At 35.7% G+C, this 25,557-nt stretch overlaps 1 protein-coding gene across 8 annotated transcripts in view; it reads left to right on the forward strand.

Moving 5' to 3' along the window:
* The window catches only part of NFIB (nuclear factor I B), a 332,465-nt gene that overhangs the window by 292,277 nt on the left and 14,631 nt on the right, over positions 1–25,557 (forward strand). For 3 of the 8 annotated variants that reach the window (XM_065406903.1, XM_065406904.1, XM_065406905.1), the window contains exon 9: positions 25,037–25,125. In XM_065406903.1, the coding sequence (XP_065262975.1) occupies positions 25,037–25,125 (89 nt within the window). Of the gene's footprint in view, positions 1–11,954; positions 12,121–15,923; positions 16,026–25,036; positions 25,126–25,557 lie in introns of all 8 variants that reach the window. The other 5 variants (XM_065406897.1, XM_065406900.1, XM_065406898.1 and 2 more) reach the window with 3 other exon arrangements.

Consider the following 25,557-nt stretch of genomic DNA (forward strand, 5'->3'; position numbering starts at 1 on the left):
TGATGGAAGAAAGGTCTTTCAGCGTTTCAGGCACTGCAGCGATAGAACTTCGGACTGAATCAAAGTTTGTATATTGAATAACAGATAAGGCTCCCCTCTAAGCTGTTCAAAAAGTCGTTCTGGTTATTGGGCCCCACTGGCTAACAGTTGGATCCAGCTGCAGAGTTTTTTCATATTTTAAAAAAATATGTTGATGTATAAATTTGCAACTTACTTTGGAAGGAAAAGTGAAAATAGTGTGATTTTTATTGGTTATAATATTAATGCTATTTAAATCAAACAGTGGAATTGGAGTATGTCAGCTTTAGACTACAAAGTGTTGACAGTGCATGGATTAAAAGTCTCTCAGTTCCATATAGCATTTTTGCTGAAACTCAGCTGGGAACAGTGCACACAGGACTTGATTTTAATTTGTGTAAAATTTCCATGAATAACAAAGTCTAATTAAGACATCCATTAAAAGTCCTAAACGTTAATTCAGTGTGGAAAATCTTAGAGTTCGATTAGATTTTTTTTCAAACTGATCTCTTAATTAGGCACTATTCAGAGAAAAATTATGCAAATTAAAATCAAGCCCTTAGTGTTATGTATTTCTTTAATTATTCAGTGGTTGTTTTACTTACATTTCAATTTCTTATATATGTTAAAAGGGCAGATTAGGTGATAATCTCTCTAGATTGTTCCATGTTTTGCTTCAGATTATTAAGGTAAAAATGCAGCTTCTAGCTGAAGTATCTCACTCTCTTTCTACCATGTTACGAACATGCTCTCTTGAGGTTCTAATGTTGTGAAGAGTATTTATTGAGCAGAAGGAGCTGTATGAACTCTTTTGCAAGAAGAATCAACTCCCTTTCTAATATCTACAGATATAAGGTTAATCTGTTAATTTGAAAGAGAAATTTTACTTTGCTGATGCTTTCAGACCAGCAGCAAACTGAAAACATTTCCCATTCTTGTCTTGTTGCACGCTAGGGAATAACAGGTCAAATTGCCTTTGATTTACTTCTTTTGTCACCTTTCAAAACCTTTAGATTAGGGGAATGTTTTTCATTTTATCTGATGTTTGATTTAGTTTCTGAGTGGAATGGGTGAAACAACATTGAATATCGTATTCCAATCTTCTACTCCAATGGTTCTTTGCAATTTCTTCTTCTTAATTATTAGTAGTAGTATCACACTTACATTTATTCTTCAAAACTTCCATCACAGATGTATGGTACACTAGAGAATTTGCATGCCAAACCCAACTTTCACTTGTTCACAACTTCAGGATCTGTCCCCTGTAAAACTGTAAAATAGCAAGAATATTTTTTTCTTGTGAAAAGAAGCAGCCGTCTGTGAAGTTTCAGTGACAAAAGAGAATTGTTCTGATACAATGGCATGCTTTGAGCCAAACCAGTTTTTCTTTTCTAAATAAAACATGAATTTTTATTCAAACAAATTTAATTATTATAAAATGCAAAGCTACATCTGTAGAAATACCACATCAAATTTAATTATACTTTCCCACCTCAAAACATGTTCATTTGGATTTCAAAAGAAGAACTATGATGATAGTCTTATTTTCAGCTTTAGAAATAGAAAGAATGGATACCCTGACAGCATTTACCTATAATGAACTGTTCCTCCCCAACATCTTTCAGTAATACACTAATTTAGATTGTTACGACAAGCAACTGAGATGCCTTGTACTCCCCACAGCAATTTTGAGATTAATTACATTACTGCTGCACCCATTATAGTGAGACAGTCATGCTATTCAATGGAATATTTTAAGTAAAATTAGTTTAAAGATATAGAGCTCCCATAAGTTTCCACAGGGGGAAAGCAGTGGGCAATTTTCTTGACATAATGTTAAATGCTCCAAATTATGTGTGATGAACAGTCAGGAAGTTCAAACAGTCCCTGTAGCTGCTGTGAAAAATGATGCAACAACTGAGGTACCTAAACAAAAGAGAGAGTCCTGGCTCTCTCATTATTCCACTCATATGTGCTTTTTATCATCTGCTCTGACTGGAGAGTAGATAAATAAATATATTGAACATAGAATGAAATCTCCACTAAGCACCCCTGCCTCCAATAGGGGACTTTAAAATATCCCCAAGATTGCCAGTTCTTCTTGACCTTTAGTTAAATATGTGTTTTTACTAAGCAACTGATTTTTTTTAGCCTTTTTGATATTTGTTTAGGGCACGTATGTGCCTTCATGCTTATTCTGAAGGGGTGCTAGTCCCTCCCTATTTAAGGCTGACACTGACATTATAAGATTGATTTTCCACCACTGAATCTTTACAAAAAATGAACCAATTCACATGTATCTAATCTGCCTGTAGAATGCCTGTGTTTGTTCAGGGTGTGGACATTTCGATACCCATTTCCCATTAAAATCAATGAAAAGTGGGCATTCCTATCCTCTAGATGGCTTTGAAAATCTCAGCCTGTATGTGTGTGTCCACTCTCACAATTTTTTTTACCATATTTAAAATGCATTAATAATCCTGAGTGTCATATGATTAAATCAATACAAAGCATTAAAAATATACTTCAATATCCAGTTGGGACAGTGCTGGACAGTTCACAAACCAGAACAAAATGATCTGCACAACCCAATAAACCATGCAAGCTACCCCAATAGGCAAGAGGGAATGATTCCTAAGCTAACACCAAAAATAGTAAAGAGGAGGGGTTAACAGATGCAAAAAAGAAAAGTGACAACAAAGAAAACAGTCAAGGAGAATCCTTCCAAAGAACATCCTGGCTTCTGTGAGGTACATCCAGGCTTGGGCTGGAGCATGGGATCCGACAAGGGGGAGGGTCCCAGAGCCCGGATTCCAGCCCAATCCCAGATATTTACAACTTTATAGCTCCCCAGTCCAAGCCCCATGAGCCGGAATCAGATGACAGGGCCAGCCTTTTGTGTTTGATTGCAGTGTAGACATACCCTTGCAGACCTCTTTTGTTAGAGAGTTCAACAGCCGAGAACCCTAGAATGAGAAAACACTGCCCTCATTCTCTTCCAGGCTGAACTAAGGGATCGAGAGATCAAAGCTAAATAGGAGTATGGATAGGAAATGACTCTAATAATTAGGGTCCGGATTATGAAGGGCACTACTGACAAGTAGTAAAACCTCAAACTATTTTTTGGTAAACTGGCAATCAGTTCAGATCTCAGAGAGTGAGTGTAATTGAACTCCTGTCTTCAGGAGTAAGGATCTGATCCTGTTCCCATTGAAATCAAGGACTTACACTTGGACTAAACTGGAGTCCATGTGAGCTGCTGTTGTCTTGTTGGCTAGAAGTTCCTGGCAGCAGTAAAGGGTGATACTTGTGCTGATTTGCAAATGGGTTTATTTAATTAATGGCTCTGGCTTTGTGTGAAGACAGTGACTTCTGAGCTACTAGAGAAGAGCAGCTTCTGGAAGGTGGTAAGGCTGCCTGTTTTCCTGTCTTAATTGTTTGGAATATTCTTTCTTTGTTTAATAAAAGATAGACATATTGTTAAGGAACTCCAGGCGGGTGCTTTGTGATTCTTCAATATATAACTGCCAGCAAGTTAGCAGCAAGGATGTTATCTTGTTTGGCTCAGATCTTGTTAGTCTCCAGTTGGGCTGGTTAAAGGATTTCCTGTTTGTTCCAAAGAGAACTGTAATAGAATATAGATCAATAAAAGAAAAGTGTATTCATGTGGGTTTCTTTGGTGTAGCTATGGTCTTTCGTTTACTGATAGCTAAGAATTTTGAATCTTCTTGGCCATTTGAATCAGACTTTCCTTGCACAAGACATTGCTGAAGAGGAAAAAGGTAGTGTAATATTTTTAATTGTAATTGGGAGGTAAATGTAAAATATTGGCATATCTAAGGTCATCCCTGAAGTCTGATGACAAGCAGTTTAAATATTTCATTTGCAATTTTAAGTTATTATTTTTTATATCTTTTACTTATGTTTAGTTTATAAAAAGCATGAAATTGTTAGTTTCTTGGATGCACTTATGCCATTTAACCCAACAGATGTATTTTAAACAAAAGCAAAATATATCTTCAAAAAGACTTCCTTTCCCATACATGCAAACACACATCTGACAGCCTTTAAGGCAAAACACTAAATAGAGATGGAACTTGCCCCATATCCTAAAAGTCAATGACCTCAGGCTTTGTGTATTCTGGGTTGAGGTGGCCTCATCTAGAATACCTGCAACTAGCCATGTGACATTTAAATCTGGGCATTGTTAGCTCAAGTGGTCCAGCTGATTTTAGCTATCACAGCAGTGCATAGGGAGAGAGGTACTGTCTCAGACAGACAGAATTCAAGCCTTTATAGATCAAATTCAACACCCAAATTGCTCTCAGAAAGTAATAGGGAGGCAATGCTGTTGGCCAAGAACTGGTTTAACGAGTTTTCTAAGCTAACTCCAGCAAGCAGACAGGCAGCTGCATGCTACACCACCTGAAGCTTCTATGTAAGATTTCCAGGTTAGCTTCATGTAGAATGCATTAATTAATCTATTAGGATAATCACAAAGGCTTGGATGACTGTAGCGAGACCTGTATCTGAGAGAACTCATTATGCATGTATTAGCAGATATAGATGGAATCAGACATTATTGGCACTGATTCAACCTGCAGTTTCAGTAGCAAATGGGGACCCTACACATACTTAATTGTACACCTCTCGAACAAACAGTGGTAATTTTCTCTTGGGTTTATACCATCCCATGGTACCTTCAAGATCCTTTTCTGCAGTCCTTTAGCATAATCACTTTCTCATATTTAGTAGAGCAGTGAGAAAGCACAGACACCATACCATCTGAGTCTGATGAAATTGAGACTTGTGGCTGTGTCTTCCAGGTGGTGATGGCATTGCAGCCACATCATCTCACAATCTCCCGTTGGGCTCACATATACGTTGAACAGGAGGGGTGACAGAATAGAACATTCGTATGCCCTGATTGAAAAATCCCTAACATTTTGCAAGGTGTGGCCTATTCCATATGTATAAAAGAGGATGTAGAAAAACAGAAGAGCTATTTCCTTTCACTTATAAAATTTTTGGAAGAGGCAGCACCCATTGTGTGTATTCCAGAGCAGACTGGCACAGGCCCATCGACAGAGACTATAAAATAACTGTGAACTCCTGGATGGCTGTGGCCAGTATCCAGTTTTTAAGAAAGGATCCTTTCGTACGCATAGCAGAGAAACCTCAGTTTGCAAAACTGGATCCGTCTGAAGTTTATGAGTAAATGGAATTCAACCAAGTCTTGCAAATCTTTCTATTCTAGGGTTTTGCATTGGTGTTCATCACTATACTGTCTATGCCCAACCATTAAAAGGGGTTGTTCCCTTAGAATAAGTTTCCCTGTAGAATGGCTAGTACTCCAAAACATAATGGATCAGTTATGACAGGGATTACATGGATTGCTCAATTATTTGGATATTACACTTATAAAAGTAGTAATGAGGCAACATATCTGAGAAGCCTGGTGTTTCTGTTGAAGAGTTTTTGTTTGGAATGCAGGTGAAAAATGAGATATGTATTGTTCTCCAGACTTAATCATTAGCTTGGATCATATGATATATATGGAAGGCTGAAAGTCTCTTTCTAAAATACTTAGAAGTGGTTTCCAAAATGCCTATACATATGAAGGTCATGGAATTAAGATTTTTTTCTAGCCCTAGTTAATTACTTCAAAAAATTTCTACCAAACTTCTCTTCAGTTATAATTCCAAGAATATAATTGTTTTAAAAGGAATTTTACTTGGGTTTAGACTGAAAAGACATTTGGTATCTGGTATCTGTGAGCATAGTTTGCACATTCATCCCAAGTTAGACCTGCTGTTAGGGTCTGACTGGCAGGTACAAGCGTGGCCATATCTTGTAAACTGAATGTGGGATTGAAAGGCCAATCACTTTTGCTTCCAGAAACTGAGATAAATCAGGCCTTCAATGTTATTAAATGTTGGATTCAATGTTATTAAATGTTGGAGTCAATCTTATTAAATTTGGATTTGGGAAATTCTATGAGATTCTGCATGAAAGGAGGTTGATATTGATTACAGACTATTAGTTTCTGTGTAAAATTCCTGCACTGAAAATCAGGATGTTACAGGCACATCCTGATTTTAGAAGGTCTTGGGATATAGACATAACCTTCATAAATACAAATTTAAATTTCTATTCAGATTTTGGGTATGGAACTAGGGAAAGATACATATTTAAATAGTACCAGTAATCAGATATTTGAGGTTTGGCAAATCTGAGTTTACAGTTACCAATTGCTATATTATGTAGGCTGTGATTTACTCCAGTGACATTGGGTACAAGTCATAGGAACTCTGTTGCATTATCCCAACTGATGTTTGCAGTGTATTTTTACTTGTAAAATATTAAATAATTAGAATCTCCTTTTGGGATAATTTTCTACTACTGCAAAAGAGGTTGTATTGGAACCTGGAAATGACCCTGTCTTTTAAGAACAAACAAAACAATATTGTGGATCTATTGAATGATGTCGCACAAATATTTTGAATGCTCTTCTGCTCAAGTCATATGCAGTTCAAATAAATAAGTTCACAGTAACAGTGGGCTTTCAATATGGTGATACCAAAAATCTTGTAAACCACATTTTTGGTAGAACCGAAAGAGTCAAAATAAAAACAGTTTGCATGAGCTTTTTTTTTTTTGGTGGCCAAATATTGATCAGGCTATAGAGTTGGTGACTGTATAGTGTGATCCGTGCCAAAAGACCCTAAACACAGTGGCCTCTGTACACTGCCATCTCAGTGGGCTTAAAACTCATGGCATAGAATTTATAACAGCCTCCAGAGAAGGAAAAGCAAATGTTCCTGATAAGAGCAATAGAAACTCAAGGTGGCCAGAAGTAATAGACACAGGTTAGACTAGGCTGTTTGAAGCAGGTAAGCACCTGATCATACAGGTTTTATTTATACCATTCTTCTTTAATAAGCCAATGTCTTTCTGTGATAGCTGCCAACTTGTGCTCCAGGACCTAAACTTTCATTTAAAATGTTGCCAGTGTTGCAATTGCAAAGATAACCTTTAAAATGTGAACTCAGTGTAAAATAATGTAGTGATTTCAGTATGAGTCTGCAGACAGAATGAAACAATAGCTTTGAGAGCACTATGAACTGAGAGCACTTAGACCTGTTTATCTTAAGATGTTAACACTGAAACCTAATTGTGACAATTTAAACATCAGCTTTGTTAATTTTTTTCGCTGCTGATCACAGCATGAAAGGAAAAATAGGGGTGATAATAAATAGCATCATATTTTGACATCATAAGTGGGTGGGTTCTTAGGTTGTAGACAGAACTTGTGAGACTACGCTCACTTTTTCCCCTATCAGACCCTGGTAGTAGATTTCAGTAGTAATACCTCTAGCAAAAACAATGAAGTTTAAAAAAAATTGTTTGCCCCATACAGATTTCCATGAGGCTTTGGCCACTGTCGGTAGACAGGATTCTGGGCTGGATGGACCTTTGGTCTGACCCAGTATGGCCATTCTTATGTTCTTAATGGTCCTTGATTATCAGAGGGTGGTCCTTAATTCATACCTGAAAAATTTCAGATATTATCAAAGAAGAATGGTATAAATAAAACCTATATGATCAGGTGCTTACCTGCAACTAAGATTAGACCAAACTTTAAATAAGTAAAAGAAGAGGTTAAGCACTCAGGTTGGTACTGAGCCATCATGTAGCAATTTTTTTTATCTTTGTTGCCAAATAATAACACACTAAACCCTAGCTAAGTAATCTTTGCAATGCCAGTTTTAAACCATATTTTCTGATTTACAACCTCTGATAGCAAAGTGTAAGATAAACAAGTAGAAAAATGTGAAAGCAGAACATTTTTGAAGCACCAAGAAAACAAGTATTGGAGATTACAGGAATGAGAGAGTAGAAAGAGGAATGAATGTAATTAAAAAGTACTTGGGTCAATGGTATATATTGTGATTGTAAATAATAACATTATTAAGAGACATGTAAATCAGTTATTATTGCTTGTAAATGAAATGTTATCAGAGTCTTAAATATTGGAAACACCATCTGAGTGAAACGTGAAAAAACAGTTTTATCTTTCCCTAATTTTGAAGGCTTTGTTTCCTCCATTGGACAATACAGAGCTTCAGCCTGCATTGCATTGGGCCTGCATCAGCTTCTATGTACAATACAGACGCTATTACAGGCAATATTTGCCACTGGAGAAATTTATAAACAAAAATAGAAAGTTACTTAGGATTGTTAGGGTTAAATGCCAGCTCCAGTGAAGTCAATGGCAAATCTCCAATTGACTTCAGTGGGCATGTCTGCCTGCTGCCTGTGATGGCGAGTCTCAGAGCCCTGGTTGACTTGGGCTCACAGGTTTTGAGCTATGGTGCTAAAAATAGCTAAGTAGACGTTCAGGCTTTGGCTGGAGTTCAGGCTCTGAAGCCCACCCCCCTCCACTGTCAACCTAGGCTCTAAGACTCACTGGTGGGGGCTGCCGCTCACTGTGTAGATATGCCCTGCGAGGCCAGGATTTCACTCTTAATTGACAGGGGGGTGAGGGATGTGTGCTGTGTTAATTTTGTGTGTGTCATCTAGGTAAATTATTGCTTATTGGAGAATAAATATTAAATATGTGCTTTGCACATTGTTAAATTCGGCAAAGAAAGGGTTCATTTTCTTGGACCGTCTGCACAAGGACTAAGCTGGAGTCCATGTGAGCTGTTGCATTCCTGTTGACCAGAATCACTAGGGAACAGTAAAAGGTGATACATTGTTGCACATTGTGCTGGACTCCAGCTGTGTCCATTTAATTAAGTTGAGTCTGGTTTTGGATGCAGGGCTGCTTTGGAAGATGATGACACTGGTTGTTTTAATCCATACATTCCTGGGAATCTTTTTTTTTTTTTAATACTAAAAGTGAAGCACTTTTAGTAGGCAGTTGAAGCAGTTTCTTTTTGATTCTTCGATACATAACAGAAACTAATTCCTAAAAGGTAACTCTGCCCCCCACAGATCCCTGACTCCATCCAATAGCCACTAAAAAGAACTCAAACCACACTAATCCTGTCCATCAGACCATCTGCACAGTCCACACATTACTGAGTACGGTATTTAACCTCTTTCACCAACTTTTAAAAAGAAAAAAAAAGAAAAACCAAATTCATAATAATGGGCAATGTGTGATTATAAGAATTTTCGGTCTGCGGGGATGAGCTTATTTTACCACCTGGCTGTAGTTTTATGAGTTATGACTGATCATGCATACCTCATGAAAATGTTACATGTATCACACATTGCCCAATGGCATATATTACTTCTATATATACTACATATGTGAGGGTGTATCAGTGTGGCAACTGTGAATAAATTGCATTTATCAAACACCTATCACTGTTTCACTTGCACTCTGCCCTCCAATCCATTTCTCCCAGGATGACTTATAACAATCCAAACTGTGGAACAGCTTCTAACATCCTCTATATTTTAAAAAGAAAAATAAAAGACAGCAACAGCCAGATAATTTTTTTCTTTTCCCCACAAATATGGATTTTCCCATCAAAATTACACTATTCAGGCCTCAACTGTTTTAAGGTCGACTATATCGCAATCTATTGGAGCTAAAAATAGCTTCTAAATACCTATTTTCCAGTGGGTTACAGTACATGATTCTTGGGAGATCCCAGTATTTAGGATCATAAAGCATTATAGATGGGAAAGCTATTTTAGGTATTTTGTAGAGGTTTCTGAAATTCTGTTAGTTACAGTTTTCCTTTATCTCCAAGGCCAGGACTTTTGGATTTATGGAATTAAGACACCTGATTTTACAGGCCAAGAGATATTTAAATAGTACCCATAAAAATAAAACTAACTAAAATATTGCTAAAATGGGGGTCGGGGAGTTGGTAAAATATATGGCATATGCAGAATGTGTGATGGTGTAGTGTGATATAAAGGTTTTATTGGTACTGGTGGAAAGACCTGCATAATTTATTAATGGGTTCACCGTTTATAAGTAATCTGGCTATCCAATCAGATGGTAATTAAATCTTTATACCACATCATTATGTATTCAATGTGTATCATCTTGTATGTATTAATGTGGTGACTCTTTTTCCTTTAAAGTTCATGTCACAAGGGTTGAACACATTTGAAGGGGGAAAAAGACCTATCCAGTTGTTGAAAGTTTGATACAATAGAGAAAATATATGGAATACCAACAATGTGTTTTCAGTACAGAAGAACCTTTCATCCCTGTGAACTGTTACTGCCTTCTTAATTTGAAACTGTTTTTAGACCTGAGATTAGCTGTATATATAATTGTCTATTTTCTCATTAGTAAAGGCTCACACATCACAAGAGAAGAATAAATCCTATAGTAGCTGGATCTTCTAGAACTGTATGTCAGATCGTCCTTTATTTCATAGCCTTGCAATATCCAAATACAATATGATCATTGTTAAGAAAGAGAGAATTTAAATTTGCTTCCTTTAGTGGAGTAATCGATCAGCCGCTTGTCATTAATGTAACTTTTTCCTGTTGCACAGGAACCATCACAGAATCATAGAATTTAGAGATAGAAATAACCTACTAGATCAACTAATGAACTTTCCTGTCAATGCAGAATTGGTCTCTATTTGTACATATTTGTCCAGTCAATATTTACTATTGTTTATTTAGTCGCTCTAGTTTTAAAAGTCCAAAAGGAAAAGGCCCCCCATCGTTTCCCTTGGGAGACTGTTCCACAGTTTAATAGATCATACTGTCAGGAAGTTTTTCCTGATTTTTTTTTTTTTTTTTTTTTACATTTCCTCTTTCTTTATTTCCTTCCATTACCTCCCAGATTATACTTCCAAATAATTCATCATCATCATCTGTGTTTACATCCTGCACATATTTGTAGTTGTCATGACAACCAATAATTATTGCCTAGCTAAGCTAATCATATTTACCTCTTTTAACCTTTCCTTGAAAATCAGTCCATTCAGATCCTTTAATAACCTATGTTTCTCTCTGATTTGTCAATATCTTTATGATAATAAATTGCCCAGAAATTTAAGCATTATATTTGTTATGTACTTTAAGAGCCCTTTAAAATTCACATTAAAAATCAACAGTTTCAGGCTAAATGTTACCAGCTGATGTTTTTGGTTTATTATTATTTACTAGAACAGTTTTCTGGTCACTTAGAATATTTAGGGCCAAATTTAGCTCTTGGATAAATGAGCACATCGCTCAAAGAATGTTGCCAAAGTTGGGTAGATGTGTATGCTGAAGGTAGAATTTGACCCCGATTGTGTCATAGGTCTAAATTCAGACTACCTCTTGTACATCCTGTACATCAATCCATGAAAAGTGTTGATTTGGCTCATTATACTCCTAAAATGTACAGAATTCACACTTTTCAATCCTATGTGAAAGGGACACATTCTGATGGGCCTGGGGCCAAATGGCAGCGTCTACACATTTTAGTGCCTCCTTCTCTGGTCCCCTTATGCAGCCTTCCCTGCTTTTATTAGTCAGACTTCAGGCATGTGCGGAAAGCAAACAGCTGGGTGCTTGTTCTGCGTACATTCCCAAGCAAGGCAGAATACTGGCCCATGCTAAGGCAGCTTTGCAGTGTTGTTATGTGTTTTCGTTATAGGCTTTAGGCTCTATGCTTAATCCTACTATGTGAGCAGCACTATTATTATAAAATACTTTGATGAAAATCATACCAAGAACAAAATAAAACTGATCAGAAGGTTACTGTGAATCAAATGTATGGGGCCTATTTTGTTGTCTGCTAAATATACTATATATAGATATATTAGTTTATAACAATTACATAACCCAGCACTTAGATAACTGTGGTGATGGGCATTCTACAAAACCCTACAAGACATTGGTAGGTTTGTTTTTAAACACAATGTGTATATTTCACAAGGCATTGTTTTGGTTTTGTTTTGTAGCCTAACAGCAGTGGTCAAGTAGTAGGGAAAGTGCCTGGCCATTTTACTCCAGTTTTGGCACCCTCTCCCCATCACAGTGCGGTGAGACCTGTGACTCTGACCATGACAGATACTAAACCCATCACTACATCCACTGAAGGTGAGGCATCTTCACCTACAGCAACCAGTAAGTATTTCTCTAGGAAACAAAAAAATGTCCATCGGAGGTTCAATATGATTTTAAATTAAGGGCAAAAAAGGTGCCTTTTCCTACTATTTGACCAGGTGGATGCTCATAATTTATTCTGAGAGCAAACGTGATCTGACCACAAAGCTTTTCCTCCTCAAATTTTAGTCATAGCATCATGTTACATGAACTGATGTTTGTGACATGACAATCAAAATCTAAAGGGAAAAGCGTATTTATTTCAGCACCACCCATCGAGAAAGAATGAAACACGATTGTTCATCTAAGGTGGACATTGTAATGACATTGAGAAGCACACTCAGACTGCAAGATTTCAAATCACCCACACTTGGATTTCAAAAAGAGATTAGATAATTGCTCCACAATGAGCTTTCCTACAGAAATCAATCTTTGTTACAAAACATACTGAATCAGAGCTATGATAATTGCATGTTTATATAGGTTGTGTTGTTAGCAAAAATAAAATGATGTGGCATACAGCAAAGGAAATTTTAATTCACTGCCCTTGATTTTACAAGTGTTGGCTTAATAGCATTTGCTTTTTAAACGCCTCGAAAGTTTTGAGTACCTTTGTACAATATGCTCAGCACCATGTTATTTATCCTGTTATCTTCAATGGAATTGCAACCATGGAAGTATGTGCAACGTACATGCTAATGTCATTTGATCATTTCTATGATATCCAAAGGGTTACTTTTTTTATCTAGCTTCTACACTTTTGTTAACAAAGCTGGGTAAATATTGTTCCTGACCTTTTAGGTCTTTAGCGGGCCAACATTACTTGATACAGATTACTGGCAACATTTTTAGAAAATAGTCCTGATCAGACTATTTAGAAGAAGAGCTCTGAGCTGACATTTCTGTCTTCCAAAGGACAGTTAGAGCCTAAACTATGTTTAAGCCAAACCAAACAAACAAAAATACTTAAAATGCATAAAAGAATATGGATTTCTGTAGGGTCAGTTACACTAAAATGGATCATTTTAGCCACATTAGGTATCAAAATTGTGCCTGTGGTCTCTAGACATTGGATTATAATTAATCAAGCCTGTAAATCAAGCCTATATTTTTAGGTATTTGTTATTTTAAGATCTTATTTTGTAAACTGAAATAGAGATCAAATGAGTTAGAGCAAGCAACACATAAGGAGGAAACTGCATAAATATCTATTACAAAGAGAAATAAGTGACTCCTTAAAATAATCTGGGTAAACACCATTATTTAATTATAAACTGATTAATAATTATATTGATAGGATTATGGAAATATTTTAGCTATTCTTTTGGGATAGCAAAAGAGGCTTCTAGGTGGACTAAAAATTGGAGTGGATTAACACTCTCTCTGCTGGTTTATGGTGCAAATTTTGCTCCTTTGAGGTGCTGCTATTTCTGGTATGTTCAGCAGCAAACAAGAAGTTAATGCTCTAGCGTTTCACCTTGGTTCAAATTTGGCTTGGATTATTGGTAGTTTCATCCTAGTTCCTGTTTGTCAAGATCACACAATTTGGCACAATTGTCTGTCTGTGCTCAAGAGAGACCATGGCCTGGAATAGCAGGAGAAGGGAGATCAAGTATGATATCAGAACTGCGGGAAGAAGCTTGCACTCTATCTGCCCACATTATGGCCTAGTTCAAGGAGTCTTTTTAGAAGGAAACTGACCTTATTTGTGTATGAATAATTATACAGGTATTTAAGGGTGAAGCCTGGGAATTTCAAAAGAGCCTAAAGGAATTAGGCACTCAGTTTTACTGAATTTCAGTGGAACTTGAGCATCTACCTCTCTTATGGTCCTTTGATATGAGGCCTATTTCTGCATGCAGAACATCTCTATCACTAATGCATGTACATGAAAAGTGTTTATGTGCAAATTCAATATGAGTGTGCAAATTGTATGCACAAGTGTAGCACACAAACATGACATGCACGAATGAAAATTTGCCAGTAACTAGATAACGAAACAAACAAAAACTGAAGGAAGGTATCCTGCTGCTGGAAATACATAAAGCCGTCACTGACCTTAATATTCATGCTCTCATGCCAAGGGGCTTCACACATGCATTTGGCCCTAATAATTTTTTAAAACATTGCAAAAATATTTTTAATAAACAATTAATTGCAAAAGACTAAATGTTTTGTTTGGCCAATAAGTTCCTGCAGATATTGCTTAAACATAATATAAATGCTGTCATTGTTTCTGTTTAGTCAGTTTCAACCTATTCAGCATATAAAATCAAATGATTAACACTGACTTCATTCTGAAATACAACAAATGAATTGTTCAGAACTAGACAGAACAACAGACTTTGATAACATTTCTGTCAAGGAACTCTGAAGTCATGATTTATTTCTAATATCTGATCCATTTTTATGGCAATCTCTCAGTGAAAGCTGTTTACTATAAAAAAACCATATTAAAAAATCCTCAGAAATTCAGAAAGTTTTATGTAATTGCTGTATAATTTTAACCTCAAACAGCCAATTAGCGAAAAACTCTATCCACCTTCCTCATTCTGTTCTCAGTCTTCATATCCATTCCATTTTGGCAGGTCTGCTTTGACCACCAGCAAAAGTGCCAGTTGTGATGATGATTGTTGCAATGTGGTCATCTACACACTATGAAGTGGAGTGAGATCACATAGGCCACTAAGAGCTATGAGAGGGTAATGACTTTCAGTCGCTACTGATCTCAGCCAGATTTGAACGGTGACCTACAGGTGAAAGGTTCTGTATCCCTTTACCAATCTCTTGAGCCACCCAGTCTCCCCCCAGATTTTTCTAAGCTTCTGCAACACAGAAAGTTAAAAGAGGTTTTACTGAATTAGCCCTAAGTGAATGCTATTTTCTGGTGTGTAAAATTATGCTGCACAGCAAAAGTTAACTCCCTTCTCTGTTTAGTGCTGATCACATTGTATCCTTCTTCCAAAGGACTGTAAAGATTAATTTCATGCCACATGAGCAAATCAAGCTTTAGGTCTCAGTTTTAAATAATTAACCACTTTCCCCAGATAAATTTGTGATGGGCATTCACAAATAGAAGAATTAGTGTAAATTAGTAGGTTGTTGTTCTCTCGCTCATACCAGCGTAACTCCATTGACTTCATTTATTGGACGTTTATATTAGTTTCAGAGTGGTAGCCGTGTTAGTCTGTATCAGCAAAAAGAACGAGGAGTACTTGTGGCACCTTAGAGACTAACAAATTTATTTGGGCATAAGCTTTCATCAGATGCATGCAGTGGAAAATACAGCAGGAAGATCTATATACACAGAGAACATGAAAAAATGGGTATTTTCCACTGCATGCATCCGATGAAGTGGGCTGTAGCCCACGAAAGCTTATGCCCAAATAAATTTGTTAGTCTCTAAGGTGCCACAAGTACTCCTCGTTCTTTTTGTTTATATTTGTGTAACTGATGTGTATTCGTATAACTAATATAAATTGGAGGTCCATAACTCAGACTCATAACACTTTAAAATGTAGTGCTTCCTATTTGTAAAATTCTGCAACCAGAGGAATTATTATTCTAACTACAAGCCTAATTCTGACCTCAGATTCACACATGCAGCTTCCATTGAAGTGGATGGGAATTGAACATGCTGTGCACCTAAGGGCTGAATTTGGCCCTATGTTTCTTTTGCATTACTGATAAAAGAAATCCACAGACACTTCCTATACATTGCAAATCATAACTCTGGATCTCTCATATCTGTACTGTACGTGCACAGGGTAATAGTTATGACAGGTCGCTATTTTTATCAATGTGTTTTGTTCTTCCTTAATCAGCCTACACAGCCTCAGGCACATCCCAAGCCAATCGATATGTGGGACTAAGCCCAAGAGACCCATCCTTCCTACACCAGCAACAGGTGGGCAAGTTTCACATAGGTATAATAATATAGACAAGCTTTTTCAATAGTACCTTTCTACATGCTGCCACTGACATCTTGGATTAGAATGGGATCCTAATGGTTTCAGAATATGTCATTTGAAGACTAGATATGCTAAAGACAAAAACCCCTCTAAAAACATTAACACAGCATATGCTTTTGTTTCTTAGATTTGTGCCATCTTAAGGAACTTTTTATAATGCCTCTTTAAATTATTTTATTTTCGAAGAACTTAAAAGTAGATTCTATAATTGGATATTAAGAATATGTCTGTATAAAGTGTGCAAGGAACAAAACTGAAAACTCATTTCAAAACCAATAAAAAATTAAACAAAATTAAACAGTACAAATTATGATTCTCAAGCTATTTCATATTTTCCAGCTGTTTAAGCCTGCATTTTAGTTCCAGAAGATAAGTTATAAAACCAAATTCTCAATGCAACACATCATCATTCCTACTTTAATAGGTTTAAATTGGTTTGCTGATTTCAGATGTGATAAAGACATGTTTTTGTTCGAGTTTCTTACATCATTTATGTTTCAAGTAGCATTTTAAATTTCACATCTCATTAATGCTGTAAATTTAATGCAAATGAAGTGTTTACCCAAACTGTGAAAATATACAGACGAGATTAATGGTGGTTTATAAACAAATTAGTCGCAGTCAATAGCAGGGCCATGCAAATACAGAAATCCCGCATTGCTAGTAACAGTATAACACAAAATCAAACACTTTAGAACGTAAATATATTTTATGATGTGTGTATATGCTGCTCCCAGATCCTGACATCAGAGGAGTTTGAAATTAACAGCATGTAAAATGTTACAAATTAAAAATTGAATATGGCAGGAAGGAAAGGGCTGTTAAGTAGATCTTATTATTTATTATACTGTATTTTTTCTCAGGCTTGGGTTCCTATCCACAGTTGGTACTCATGCCTGTTTCATTTTATCCTACATGCTATGTGTTTGTTGTGACATAGCTAAACCGTGCTGCCTCTGAACCTCCTATCCCTACCCACTCCAAGGCCAAGGTGGCAGTATGTATGTATTAAAGATCACCACATGCAGAATTCAGAGAAAATCATAAAGATGATAGTTTATTCAAGATCCTTGACATTTTGCCAGCTTTGTTAACCAGTGAGACACAACTGAAGACATTTGTACAGTTACGAAAATACCAAATAACAATTAGTTGTTTTTGCCAACCATTGGCTTTTCACTAAATTTTCTGATATTTTTCTTTTTTCACCTCTCTAGAATTGCTGTAATATAAAATGTGTCATAATTACTATAATGTGGTTCTATTTGACAAATGTTCAGTAAGTGTTCATTGTATGTTTAAACATATGCAAGATTTATAGGTTTAAAACTTGCTTTTTTTAAAACCACTGCACACATTTTCTGAAATACTTTTGCTGTGAAATTTTAAAAATTATTTCATGATAAGTCTCTGACATCCAGTTAATTTTGGGATTTTCAAAAGAAATTTAAATATATTTTATTTTAATTTATTGATTCTCTTCAATACCCTATTTTTCTACAAATTTGCTAGTTAGTATTTTTTGTTCTCAAGAACATTAAAAACGTAATAGAAACTATTTCACATCCCTAGAAGGTACTGGCAGCCAGCTTAATTTTCCTGTATCTCCTTATTTTTTTTGTCTTTATAATATATTTTAAGAATAAATTTGGATAATTTCAGCAGTCTCATTAAACATGTGACCAAAATATTCAGGAAAAAAGTAATCTTACATGTTTTGCGCATGGACATTTATATGTTAGTTTCAAACCTGGAAAATGTATTCTGATTCAATGCCGCTGTGTGAATTTAATATTCTAAAGTAAAGAGTTTTATAATGTCAATATTTGTTGTTTATTTAAATGTATCAGTATTTTACATATATGTGTTATATAGTAGTAGCCCTATAGTATAGTGAAAAAGTATATAATAGATTAATCTCTGCCATGTATTCTATATTCGATTTTAAATTACGTATGATTGTGTATACGAGTGTGTGTGTGTGTGTGTTTGTGTGCGCGTGTGCTTACATACATATATATATTAAAAATTAGGCAATAGTTGGTACTGTTGCATGCATTGAAGGAACAAAGAACTTTTAACCACAAACTAAGCTTTTTAGTGGTAGATAAATATGAATACAGTATATATAAAATAACTTTCTAATGAGTTAGTTGTTACCTTCATCCTCTTCAATCCTAAAAGGCTCTCAGAGATGACAATGCCATACATGTTTATTATCCAGAAAAAAACCCCACCAGAAATTGTCTAAATGACTTCAGTAGATAAAGGTTATCCTTTGGGAAGGCAGAAATGAGATTGATTTACTATGTCCTTTCATTACTTTACAACAATTTAAAAGAGAGCACTTTCCTTGTGGCAGGTTCTGAATGCATTTAGTTTAAAGCAACCCATGATGAATGAAAAGGAAAATCAAGGGGTACATGAAATAAAGGCAATCAATCATTTTATATTAGCTGAGAGAAATTCTAAAGTAGAAAGCCAGTGGTTTTAGTTCCAGAGAGATCTTTTAAACATTCACTGTACCCTTTAATACACATTGACCTCTTAAGAATAAATATTGTCACAGGTAGGTTCTTTTACTTTGTTGGAGGGATTTATTCTCTCAAGTTATGAGAAATATTGATGTGTATTATTGAGTGCTTTTTTTGTTGTTGTTTAAAAAGAACCACAATGTATCCTATATAAATTATAGTAACAGCCATAAATTTAAGCTGTATGTTATTTTGTGACTCTCTCTTATAAATAGTCTTTCAACAAAATAAAATGACAGTTCAGTCGAACTTCCAGTAAAACAATTTATAGCACAAAATTGTTGGAATACTTGCATTTAGATGGGAAGCATTAAATATAACTTGGAAATATTGTGTGTTTGTGTGTCTAGCACCTTTGGGAGCAATACGTTTGCATTTACTGATCTGAGAAAAATATGCTATTACACATGTTACTTAGCATGCTACATTGATAGTTAGGCAAAATTTTGAAGAGTTATAAATCTATGCAGTATACTTTCATTGTGATCATTGGTTGGTGCTGGTTGCTAATTGCCTTGAAATGACAGGTATTTCAAAATTGAACATCAACAATAACATAACAAATTTCTTACATTAACTGCAACTAGAAAGTCATCTACATAAGTAGATCTGCATTAGAAAGGTGCTTATAAAACATCTTAATGTTTTATTATAAAAAATAGTCCTTCCCCAAGCCCCCAAAATATCAGTTATAAATTGTTAATGACTACTTGGTTAGAATGCAGAAGTTTTCCTTAATTCATTAATCAACATGCAAAAGTTATTAACTGTTAGTAACGGACTCATATTTCTGGGGATGTTGCTTAATCAAATGCCTCCTATTTAATTATAGTTAAAATTTTGTCTTAGAGTTAGAATTTTAGTAAGGGCTTTGTTCTTAACTTTGCTCTTGGAAGTTGGTGAGGTCACTTTATGAACTAATGAATTCTGCTTTGGCACACTGAACTATCTATGCTAAGAAATGTCTTTATTGACATAGGAGTTTTTGCATAAAACGAAGGTTGGGTAATCTTCACAGCAGTATGTTAGCACCTCTCTCTTTCTCTCTCTCTCTCCATTCCCCCTCCCTCTCCAGCTCATATACACATTGCTTATATTTGAGTTGTAGCAAATGGTTTTGAAGTCTAGACTCACACAAAAAGTGAAAAATTAGAGTAACTGAGTCAAATTCAGCTGTGATACAAGCAGACTCAACTCCTCTGAGCTCTGTGGAATTGTGCCATTTGAGTCCTCGTTCTTGGGAGTGTATAGTCATAACACAGCAATCATTAGTAAAAGAGTTCAGTTGCAAAACTCCATGTTAATGAACAATAGGGCAGACTTCTGATGGATGGATGGATGGATGGATGGATGGATGGTGGCATTTACTTAGTCTCATTCAGTTTATATCACTGTGAATTCACAAAATACAAACTTTATATCCTTGAAACTATAGGATTCTTAGTGTCTGATCAAAATTACTTCTGGATTTAAAGTTGTTACACTGCCAGAAACACCAATCCTGGATTTTGCCTATTTAAAAAAAGAAAAGAAAAGATTTATCTTTGTGTTCATAGCACATAAAGGGTAATGGCGTCACAATTGGCAAGCTTCCTATTGAAACTGAATAAATCAATCAAAAGACTACTTGCTCTTGGCCATGATATTGTTATCCATAATTATTTAACTTTTAAAACATCTTTGTACTTCTAGAAAAAGTAAATGGGAGGATATTTTCATTCTTTCATTAAGAAAGCAAGCAGGCAAAGACAAATGGCTTTAGTGAGGAAGTTATCAGCCTGTGATACCAGTAACCTTTAAAACTTTACTTTTTCATATATGCTAACTAATACTGGGCCAATAACTGAGCTGCTAAACTCCTCAGATCCTTGCATTACCTAATACAGCTGCATGGATTTCACTAGAGCTTGGGCTTTAAGGGTGTGGTATACATTATGCATTATTTTCACACAGCTTTGACATTTATTAAGGGGTCATGTTACCATTTATACTATAATAAGAAATATTTTAGACATCATAAATGTATTTTAAAACTAGAAAACTGTTAGCAGCTTTTGTTCTTATTTAATTGTTTCCTCCACACAAGACTACTCTTTTCAAGCAGTTTCTCCAGTAGGAAGTTGTTCTTTCCATATGCATCCTTTAGTTGTTGCATTATACTGTTCAGGATGGAAGCCCCTTCATACCATGTATCACTGAAAATGTAAACTGAAATGACCACTGAAAACAGTGTTTGGTTTTAAACTGTTTTTGATGCACATCGCTTTTGCTTCAGGCAAAAGACTGAAAGAAGAACACAAGTGGACTCTTAAACAGAACTTCTCAGTAAAGTCAGGAAACAGGTTATCAACACTTAGGCTGTTCTTATTGTCTCTCTTATCATAATTGACAGTTTGACGTAAAACTTGATCACATGACTGCCAGGGAGGTATGTAAATGGATAAGAGGTCACCTTTCACATATGCTTGCTGGAAAGGAAACACATTTAAAGGAAGTTTCAGTCAAAACAATGACAGTATGCAAATGTTTAGCTTTATGGGCTTTTCTCAAATAACAAAAATCATAGCAGTCTCCTATCACTTACTCACTCTTCCAAATATATGTTTACTTTTACTGGTGATCAAAGGGGCATGAAATGAAGATTAATATTAGTCACTTTATTAAAATGTGAAAATATAAAGCCTGCTTAAATATTAACCCTTACAGTTATGTAAAGGTTTGAGTGGTGGGATTGTAACTCTAATGTAAATTAGGATTGTGTGGCTGAGAAGCAATCACATGCCCCCTTGAGGATTACCCCCAGCACAGGAGGCAGTCTCTACAAACTCTCTGCCCCTTCCCACTCAGTAAGAGTTGGAGTGGAGGTGTATTACAGGGGTAGTAATGGGTGCGCCTGCAAAGTTAAGGTTGCCCTACCCTGCTTTGGGTACAGTTGCCTCTCCCCCAGCCGCTCCAGAATTAGGCCCACTGAGAGGCAATTTTTTCTCCTGAGGATAATTTTCCTTGTCCCTGTTGTATGTGGTTCTGTGAGAGAGGAATTTAAAACACTTGATTGTGTCTCACCCCATCATATATATATTCCGTATAAGAAACATATTTTAGAGGGGAAAACCTATGTAGAAATGTTTTAGAAAGCTTGTAAAATGTTTGATTGGGACTATTGCTTGAATCCCTTTTCTTCAACACCCAGGTATCTTAGTTACCAAAAGTCCATCTGAGAGAGAGAGAGACAGAGAGAGAGAGAAAAACAACTAGTGAGTCAGATCCTTGGCTCTGGCTCAGGCTGCTTTGTGCCACCTCAGCAACATAAAGTGGTGTCCTAAAGGAGCAGCCAGAGATTCTCCCTGACAGAGGGAAATCCTTGGGTGGCATACAAGCAGCTTTGTGCTACTCACTTCCCCCATCCTCTACACAGAAGGTCTTTCAAGTTGGTGTTCCAGGGTGGAGTGAAGTGCACTGTGCTCTGTTTGATCCCTAGGTAACGCAATGGCATTTTCAGCTTGCATAATTTTAGTGCAGCCCTTAGGTGCTTATAAGTTACACTGGGGGCTGCTGGCCTTTCCCTGGCTCCTGAATGACCTAAATTAAAACAGAAAAGTCATAATATTAAACGCCAATGTCTCAGGTGCTTCCAAAGCTAGAAGCAAGTGTTATGTGTCCCGTTACAAAGCTGAAAATCTCCCTTTTTCAGTGGTATGAAGTTCCCAGGTGAGAGTCTGGGCTGCACCTGTTAGAGGTGTGCAGCAAAGACCTCTCAGCCCTTTGGGAAGCAAGAGAGCTAAGGGGCTCCTCTGGCCTTGCAAAGATGTCCTCAGAGGGCCACTTTACTGCTGTCTCCACACTGCCTGCTCCATGGAAATCTTCTCCCTTCTGGAACTGGGGCTTTTAAGCCCCCTTTATACTACTCCAGCCCATTGACCTGGAGTAAAGATGCCAAACCCCTGCAGGAACACAGGATATCAGATTTTAAAGTGATATTTCTATGGCTATTATTGACCCAAAACTAAATCTTAGTCATACAGATCTCTAGACGGTGATTTTGGAGAGGAAATTCTGCATGAGGAGTAGGAAAGAGGAAGCATTTCCCTGATAGGTTAATTTTGAAAACAAAATGGTGGCTGTTTGAAGCTGCTCAGAGGTTTGGAACATTAAACTTAAGCCACATGGAAGTGGTTTAGTAGACAGGTGCTGCATTTCTAGGCTCATGATAGAATTATTATCACATGCTTCTCTAATTTAGCACGTGCATATGTGGTGGGACAGATGAATTTACAATTTACCAATATACCAATTTACACCAATATAGCAATTTACACCAGCTGAGGATCTGGCCCTGTATATATCTGTATATCCATGTGTATGTATGCATGTCCCCCCACCCCCATATATGTATATATATATATATGGTTACAAATTATGAGGGTGCGTGTGCATAATAAATAAAGTGTGTCATTAACATTTATGAATTAGATTCAGAAAGCTCTTGGAGTTTGTGTAATTACACATTTAGGATATTTGTTGTACATATTAAAATCCAGATGAAAACTGTAGGAGGAAAATTATTGCTTATGCACAGTAGCTGATTTATTAAACTGTAATGTATCAGCCATTTATTGTTTTTCCTCAAATACCAAAAGCAGTTAGATTATATTACAAACTAATTGTTTGCCAGATTTTTGAGTTAGACAAGTTCATAAAATCATTCAGCAGCAATAAGTTCTGGTTTTGGCATTCTTATGGCTTATAACTAGCCAAAGAGTTTTGTTTGGTTGGTTTGGTTTAAATTTTGTAAAAAGGAAAAAATAGTTTCCATTTTTAAAACTTTAGAAATCATGTTTCAGCTGAAAATGAATTTTTATAACCAAGTTGTAAGCCTTTAAAATATGCCTTTATAATGAAAATGCTGACAGATTCTTAAATATTGTAGCACAAATATAACCATTATACTACTGGCTAGAGTATTTGAACAGATATATTTTATTATGTCTTCAAAATAAAAATAGTGCTTATGAAACAGTTTCATACAGTGACTATGGCAAAATGCACACACCTACCCCTTTCTTTGAGCATATTTAATATATTCTTTACAGTTACACTCTAGCAAACTTTTTGGACTGAATGTTTCCTTTTCTGGTTAATTTAGTGTAGTTTAGTCATGCTTATAGTAGCCTTTGGAAGGTCTCTTAGAGTTCTTTAGATAACAAACAAGAAACAAACCTTATGAAAACAGACTAGCATTTTCATTTCTCAGACCTCAGCTGCAGGAAACTTATGAGTGTAACAGTCAAGACTGCAATATGGTCTTGTCTTTAACATATGTATTTATCAGGAAAGGACTGTAGTTAATTGTGCGACTGTGTAAGTCATTTCTTTTAGTTTGTTTGCCATAGTCTGCAACTTTTAAAGACACTTAAAACTTGCATGGAGAAAGCAAGATGCATTTTATGCAATTAATCTTAGTGATCAAGTTATCTTTAATTCAAAGTGCTGTATCATGCAAGATGTACAGTAATGTATTTATAGCATTGCTATGCAGAGGTTAAAAACGATGCTTTTTGTATGTTTTCGTCTCAAGCCACATAAGTTTACTTTCTTAAACATAAAAATAAGCAGTATATCTTTTCAATAAATCTGCTAGCACTGTAGGGCAGCTGTTAAACAAACAGAGCTGTATAGGGTTACATGAACAATCTGTGAAGGGCAGAACTGATGATTTGGGGATCTGGGAAGAATTTGTTTCAGCTTACATTTAGTGCATTCCTCACTATATTTAAATGTAATAAAGTATTTTAAATGCTATTATTGTGAGTCTGGAACAAGATTAGATTATTTTATCACCTCTTGCTAAGTAATACCACTTTCAGTAACACTAAATTAATAAACCTCTATTACAAAATACATTTACCCTTCTAAAACAGTAAGATAAAGACATATAGTTTGTGTAACTTGAGGAACCTTTTCTATAAATTGCATGTCTTCTATGATTCACCAAATGCATGCTTCAAGATATTGATTATTTTTGACCTTTACCTAGTACAGATTACTTAGTACATTGCATATAAAACACAGCATTTTGATTTTCTTTCTTAAAATATTTCACTATTGAACATTAACATTTTCTTTTATTCCAGCTCAGTTTGTAATCTAATAATGGCTAATTGTTATGTGCTAAACACTAGTTATTCTTTTATGCTTTATTAATAGAGGAGCGTATTAAAGTAGCATTTTCTTAAAATTTTTTAAAAATAGGAATTTTATTTTTCAGTGTAATGGGGTTTTTGTTGGTTTTTGGGGGTTTTGTTTGTTTTTAAGTTACTTTTGGGGAAAGTAAGGTTTGTGCCATGTACAGTACTAGTTTGCATGTATTCATTTAAATACTAAAAACTGTAGTACTGCTCGATCCATATCTGACTGCTAGGTTTCAATTGACAGCTGAGGATTTGTGACTGGACCATGAATCAAAACGGCAGGCATTTATACCCCAGTGCCAGTGAGGATACATTGGGAATTACTTGGCAAAGGTAACATTTTAATTATTTCCAACGCTACACTACATCTAAAAAAGTTACATTGAGCTGCAGTATCTGTTTTTAGCAGGCCTCCAAGAAGGAATATATGTCAAAATTTAACCAAAACATATATGTATAACATTTCTTTAATACACATTTACATTATCTTTGATGTAAATTGAATCGTTAGAATATACTATAGTTAAGTACCTGGGATGCCAAATGTTTCCTGTCAAGTGCAAGGCGTTTGTAATTTAAAAGGACTGCAGATTTTAGGACTTAAAAAATAGAATCACAATTTAAAGAACTAAAGTACCGTAATATATTTTGGAGTTTACAGATTAATATGCAAAAGATGGTGGGATTAAAAACAATAGGTGACTAGTGTTCTCTGATGCGGGTGCTATTTTGGGAATGAATAATCATACTATCCATAGAAGTAAT

The sequence above is a fragment of the Emys orbicularis genome, chromosome 6 (genome assembly GCF_028017835.1).
Source record: "Emys orbicularis isolate rEmyOrb1 chromosome 6, rEmyOrb1.hap1, whole genome shotgun sequence".
In the NCBI taxonomy this organism is placed as follows: Eukaryota; Metazoa; Chordata; order Testudines; family Emydidae; genus Emys; species Emys orbicularis.